This window comes from Anticarsia gemmatalis, chromosome 8 (genome assembly GCF_050436995.1).
Source record: "Anticarsia gemmatalis isolate Benzon Research Colony breed Stoneville strain chromosome 8, ilAntGemm2 primary, whole genome shotgun sequence".
Lineage (NCBI taxonomy): Eukaryota > Metazoa > Arthropoda > Insecta > Lepidoptera > Erebidae > Anticarsia > Anticarsia gemmatalis.
Window position 1 is genome coordinate 6,857,286 of NC_134752.1, and position 7,317 is coordinate 6,864,602.

At 33.6% G+C, this 7,317-nt stretch overlaps 1 protein-coding gene across 1 annotated transcript; it reads right to left on the bottom strand.

Moving 5' to 3' along the window:
- Nucleotides 1-777: 777 nt before the first annotated feature.
- Nucleotides 778-7,112, bottom strand: LOC142974849 (sodium-dependent nutrient amino acid transporter 1-like). The gene is made up of 14 exons (XM_076117412.1): nucleotides 7,016-7,112; nucleotides 6,684-6,830; nucleotides 4,733-4,997; nucleotides 4,436-4,652; nucleotides 3,137-3,180; nucleotides 2,908-3,055; nucleotides 2,745-2,823; nucleotides 2,561-2,664; nucleotides 2,123-2,315; nucleotides 1,867-2,043; nucleotides 1,679-1,778; nucleotides 1,373-1,552; nucleotides 1,199-1,293; nucleotides 778-1,085 (listed from the first exon to the last, which is right to left on the bottom strand). The coding sequence occupies exons 1-14, from the start codon at nucleotides 7,016-7,018 to the stop codon at nucleotides 915-917; spliced, it is 1,923 nt and encodes a 640-aa protein (XP_075973527.1). The 5' UTR covers nucleotides 7,019-7,112; the 3' UTR covers nucleotides 778-914.
- Between the last annotated feature and the right edge of the window lie 205 nt (nucleotides 7,113-7,317).

Sequence of the window (7,317 nt, forward strand, 5' to 3'; positions counted from 1 at the left end):
TGGGATTCGAACCCGAGACGACCTATCTCTTACTACTCTATCAACCGCGCCACAGTGGCTTCAAGAAAATATTATTATTCACAGGTTGTTATTAAGTATTATTTTTTTATTAATGATTGCAAAATATAGAGGTGATCCAGCCATCCGGACAACCTAAGGACAAGACAAGATTCTTGGTAAGCTCGCAAAAAAATTGGTAAAAGGAAATTAATAGTAGGTAATAGATTTAATTTGTCCAACAGTGGGACAGTATCGGGTAAAAAAACATTAAGAGTGTACCTCTTCGGTTCTTCTCCCTATCGTATGATAATATCTAGAATATTCATAGCCACCATTACGCACGTGACGTTAATTCCTGGATCCATTATTAACTAGTCTACTAGGTAAAAATTAAATCGGTGTCAACCGTCTGCGCCGAGTCTATATACAATGTATGAAACATGAAAAATTATGCCGTGTCTGGCGACCCTCAATAACTCCATGTGGTATGTAGGTATCTTTTATAGATTTCATATTTTTTGTTCATTTAGTTTAAAATATTTTATCTTTAGTCTTTTACTAAGAAAATACAAGTATTAGCTGATCAATTATAAGGCATTTATTAATAGGAACTCGATGGCTTGCAAATCGTTACGAGTATACAACGGTACATTCTAATTAAACGCTTGTGTGTAAGGGGGCTTAGGTACCTAGTAAATATTTAACTGTTTTCAGAAACGGTAAGTATAAAACTTAATGCAAATAAAATTACCAGCTATATTGTTTAATATTTTATTTTCTATAAACAGTAATAAATAATGTTTGTGGATTGATAGCAGATATTGTTACATTTAAACATGTATTACCTATACTTTAAGTTAATAGCATACGAGATAATTTGGTTAGCATATTTTATTCTAGTAGATTCTTAAAAACTAACGTCTCCTGTAGCCGCCCGTGAGACTTAAAGCTATATGGTGGAACCAATTTTTGCGCACTAAATTACGCTCCTCCTTAGCATCTTGTCTGAATTGTCGCCATTCTGCGCGTTTCTCAGGAATGTTGGGACCATATGTAGGCTTCGACCTGAACGAGCGTTTCACAGTCTGAAATAAAATATAATAATAATGATAAATAACAATATAATTTCCATTGATAAATTATAATAGCTCTGTGGATCCACCAGTGAAGACAGGTTTTGATAAAAATGGATACATACCTCAACAACATTGTTAGATCTATATTTCCAGAATGTTAGGAGCATGAATATCGGAATAAGTGCAATTCCGGCATACTGAAGTACCCCACCAGCAACTGAAAAAAAAACGAGTTAATTTTTAGTTTTAAATTAAGAAATTGGACTAAATATAGGTACAACAAAATAAACACTTACTATAGGCAGACTGGGGATATTCATATGTTCCTCCGAATAAAAATGCTTCTGTTGTAATCAGCGAATAGAAGAATACGGCAATCATCATAAATGGCGTAATTATACCCCAGCAGATGCGCCAGTAGAATGAGTTCTTGATACCCAACATGTATTCTATATCCAGGCACATATTTTCGAGACCTGAAAATCGCACAAAATATAATATACCTACATATATAAGTATCTGCGTACATAATTATTGTCTTGTCAAATACATGATTGGTCTATGATAACATCACAGAAAAATTATTTTGAACGACATCTTACCGTAGATCCAGAATACACCAATAGTTTCAACTATGGCTGCAAATAATCTCATGAAAGTTCCTCCGTAGTAGTCTACTAATTCCAAAATGTATTGGCCACCCTTTGATGAAAAAACAATGTTTAATTTAGACAAAATATTATCAACAACGCTCTGAATAACTGTGAATATGATTAAAGTATAAACTTACTGGAGTAACATAAATGAGTCCAACTAGAAATCCGCAGGTACAGCATATTGCAGACATGTAGATTGTGGGCACTTTCGGGAAGGAATCAAGTAATATGGTGTTAATTGTTGACAGTAATGCTACGCCTGAGCCAACACCAAGCACTGTCATCATCAAGAAGAACAACGCCGAAAAGAGCTGTAAAAAGACATGAATTTATATCGTTGTTTTTAATAGTAAGTACATACCTAGATACTTGAAATGTGAGACGACATACCTGCGGCAGGAATGGCGACTGTGCAATAGCATCCGGATAAGAAATAAAGGCCAAACTGGACCCACCACCAGTAATAACCTGATCAATGTCATCAAAGCCGAGTTGGTATGCGAGATTACCGAGGACACCAAATATTGTAATTCCAGAGATCAAACTCGTGAGGGTATCCAAAGTTGTTACAATCAACGAATCTCTGAAAATAAGTAGTAAGTTTTATGAGGTTAATAAGTAGGTCCCTTAGACCCTTATACCAATCTGTGTACTTCCTGGATAAGCGGGAATTTCTGTAATTACTACTATTATTTAATTTAATTAATTATGGATTACATAATACTCAGTAGTACTGTTGACTCTAGGTAAGATAAAATGCTCGTGTTAAGAATAGATCAACGATAATGATTAGGCTATCAGGAAGAACATACAAATTGAAGAAATTACCTGTAAACATTTTGTGAAAAGTTGTTGTACGAGGAGAACATAATAAGAGCTCCAGAACATACGGATAGAGAGAAAAATGCTTGAGTGACAGCCGCATACCACACCTGAGATAAAAACAATAGTTAAGTAAATACAAACAATACGTTACAAAACATTAAAATGTTTTATTATTTTTATAACTTACGCTGAGTTGAGTAATTTTCTCCCATTGTGGTGTAACGAAGAACAATATTCCGTTACCGGCACCGGGTAAAGTGACCGCTCTAAAAACCATTAATATTACTTTGTTAACAATTACCAAGACCTAAGAGAGTGTTTTTAAGTTTTATTACCGTTTTATTACTCACCTTATCAATAAGATAAACATAACGACGTAGGGGAACAAGGCCAGGAAATAGGCAGCTTTTCCGGAACTTTTAACACCACGTGCGACGATAACGAAAATAATGATCCACGACGCCAACAAACACATTGAAAGATCCAGAATAGGCGTACCTATAAAAAATACTTATTAGCATGTCGAATCTGATGACTACAAAGTAAAGATAGTTATAATAATAATCAATTTATACACACCAATTCCATCATGAATACCATCTGACTGCCGGAGAATCGTTCGCCTGTAAAAATATAAGAACATAGATATGTCTTTGTCTGAAGCAGCATCATGAGTCTGGTACAAATATAGTTAGCGTGTGAATACAAATCTATCTTAATCAATTATTCATTGAAACAGTCATTAACGTATCATTAACTAGCGGGCTGGCCCGACTTCGTCCAGGTATAGTACAATTTTATCCTGTTGATTCCATGATGTAAACCTTATCCCGACAGGTACAAACGGGTTAAAAAAGAATGATCTAATTCGGTACATTTCGGTAATTTATTTTTATCTTTATAGATTTGCGTAAAATTCGGAAATGTGGTTTTAATTAATTGTTCGTCAGTTTTAGTACCTACTTATTACAATATATCGTTGAGGCAATTCAAATTCATGGAAGCGGTCTACGAATATGTGCTACGAGGCTACAATTGCTACAGAAGCTACGAAATCGTAGCGTCGTGTAGCACGTAGGGGTTTAAATACTCAAAGCTACGGAGTTTACTATAATAACCAAAGTTGATCGTTTATACTCAATTTACACAAAACCATGTATGTGCTTATCTATTATCTAGTCCATCAGTTTACGTATAATATAGAAAATGGTATCTCATTATACGAGAGTATTGAATAAGTAGTGAGATAGCTTACTCGACTTTATTAGTTACGCGTTGACAAGAAATTATTTACAGCTTATATTATATTACAGATTAAGGATATATTTAATACCAATCAACCTATGCATTTTGTTTACTTAAGCTTTTACTAATTAAATAACAATAAAGAGAAACAAAATATAAGGACTTAATAAGTACTTAATTATACATTAATCTGTACATACCAAGTCTTAAGCGCTAACAAAACGTGACTTGAGTAGGCAATATATTAGTAATATTGTTTTGATAACAGATTTTACTTAAAAAGTATTAACGTATCTTATCTTAAAGCATGCTGGTACGAAATAATCGTTGATAGCGGCATATACGTACAACATACGCAACATACTTAGTACGAAGTTATCAAATTATTAGGGATATCTATTACTATTATCTGATTGATATGAAGTGACCTGATAAGAAAGTACTAACATAATCGATAATATTATAATGAGAGAGAAAGAGCCCTTGTCTTAATACATGGTCGGGAAAACGTATTTTATACATATACATTCCTATTGAACGATATAGCCCTCATAAAAATAACAATTCAAATGATTAAAATAGCAGCTAATACCATAGTTTAACATTTTAGATTATCAAGTGTTATTTACTTACGTGTAATATAATTCCGCGCTACTTGCTGGTCTTCCCTCCATTTCACTAGCGTTGAACGATTCTCCAGATGGCACACAATTCGTCCATTCTGGTTGGCAAACAGACCAAGGCAACGTGCTTTGGAAACTCATTGCCAAATAATAAAGACATGTTCCTACGATTGACATGTAGTACGACACTACATAGACAGCACTCAAAGCTTGAGCGTAACCGGTACCTGGAATGAATAAAAAGTTGACATGAATGATCTGCTAGCATCGTATTAGTTAACAAGTTTCCTGTTGGATTCTTATATACCTTTCATAGCTGGTGATAGAGCCCAAATTCTCACACAATTACTGCTACTGAACTGTCCTAGCGAGGTTTCTAGATAGTACATCGGTTTTCCTATGACTAAAAGTACAATGATGTACGGTATGAGGAAAGCTCCACCTCCATTCTGATAGGCGACGAAAGGGAAACGCCAGACGTTGCCGAGACCGACTGAAGTCGAAATACATGACATAAGGAACTCCCATTGGTTGTCCCATTGTGGTCGATCTTTAGCCGGTTTGTCATCAGTCTGCAAATAAAAAAATCTTAATATTAGGGAAACAATCCCGATTAGTAACCACATTTTATTCCGGATGAAGATCTTTTCGGATGTATTTGTTATTTGTTCTTAGCGATATTATGCCACACATTAGGTATTATATTGATTTAATTTAATATTTTGAGATGTATATAAAAACCGTTTATGGGACAGTTACTGATGCAAAACGATACCTATATGCGCATGTAGGCACTTGCGCATATAGATATCTGCATATGGTAATAATGTTATCAGTGATTGGATTCAATAAAACAATTTATTACTGCAATGATTAATTTCAGCACGTGTTTATTAACTTCGTGTGTGTTATTGTTATTCCGCTAATTTAATAAAAGGATACTATTAAAACATTATTCACTATCTTATCTTTTATAGCGATAACGATCCTTATGATTATAATTTCTTATTATTGCTTTTTAATATTTTTTTACTCATAAATGGCTGATATTAAGGATTATTAATAAATTTAATACTGCACTACACTTTAACCAAATTATAAATTATATACGAATACCGACTCTGCAACGCCTTACAAAAGACCTTTTCACCAGTCAAGCAAAATTCCTTGCATTTATTTCTTCTGGCGAAGTTCTGATAGATTTTGTATTGATTTCGAATAGACTTTTCCTTTTATTCATATCCAGTCAAAAATATCTTCTGGATTAAATCGGGGGAACAAAAGTTAACTAACGATATTTTTGTGAACCATGACTCACTAAAACTTAACTTTTTTTATTAAATTAACAATGTTTTGTGCATTAATTTGTTTTACGATTAGGTAATAGCATATTTAATTAAGATCAAAGGTGTGGAATTTCAGTATTTTTTTTAAATGTCTATTATTGCTAAACTAAGAGATAAGGATTTATTTTTTATTTTTCCCAGAACTGGTATAAGTTGGCCGTTCATCCGGTCTCAGATTAATTATCGTGAGTTTGTCCTGTCTATGTAACAAAATAATTGGACGGATAGGTACCTATAATTGATTCAATTACGTTTGTAATTCAATCAACTATGCCTATTAGAGTTGGTTATAGAGGATTAGTAAAAAAGAACATGTTTAGGGTGATTGTGCGTTATCAGTGCGGAATCGAGGACGTAGATAAAATAAAAAAGAACCTGGACAATACATTAATAATTTGTACCTGCTTAACAAAATATAAGTTTACTTAGATTCTTACATACCCCAGATCCACAGGTTTGCGTATTTTCAAGTTGTCTAATGCACATAATACAAACGCACTATATTATAGAGAACACTATAAAACTACACGCAGTAGTGCTTGTGACGAGTTGTCTGAACTGATTTTGACGTAGAATCTAATCCCATGCGGAATTCTGCGTTTGCCTGAACTAATTTATCTACCAATAGAACGTGACACCGTATGAACATTACACCAAAATATTACTTACGAAGGCCTCGCTTGATGAGGAACACAAATAATATGAACATAACTAATTAACTACTATTAATATATTGTGCGCTTTATTGAAATGGGGTCGTAAGAGATTTCTAGTCCGGTTTTTGAGAACATTTAGCGGTAGTTTATCTATTCAAAAGCATTTTTTTATATGAGTTTTAACGCTTAGTGGGATCAATATTATACTTTCCGCAAGCCGCGAGAGTTTAAAATAAATCTTAATTATGGCACTTACTTTTGATTTGGTTAATTCCGTGGCAAGTTGTTCTTTTGTTTGTGCGGGAGGCTCGGACGTATTTTGCTTCTCGTTAACATATTCCGGAGAGGGATCAAAGGCTACATTTACACCCCGCCCATTTTCAACGTTGGCGTTATCTAGATCCTGAAAAAAAATAATTATAACATAAATATTATTATTTATTGGTTTATATTTTTTATATTATATTCAGGGGTAATTTCTAATGTAATAAGACGAGGACAAATTGACTCGATATTTGTATGCTAATGTAATGTTGAAGAAATGTTTACGGCATTTCGATTTCTCAGTACTAAATTAGCAATCTTTACCATTGAAAGTGTTTTGTGGCGAGCTTGGAACTATACGCGCGCCACCACAGTCAACGTTTAAATGATGTTTCGTTTATTATTTCACCTAGTACTAGTATGTAAATAATATCAGTGAGATAAATTAATCTCGATACGGTATCTAATATCTATAATGAGATTAAGCAAATCGCTTGATAGCATTTGAATATGTTTTATGGTCTGTGTAAATGAGTTTGGCAAAAATTACTGATAAAATACATAACCACTCATAAATAAAAGCTCAATGATGTACGAGTAAAAACCCACATAACATTGAGCTAGCG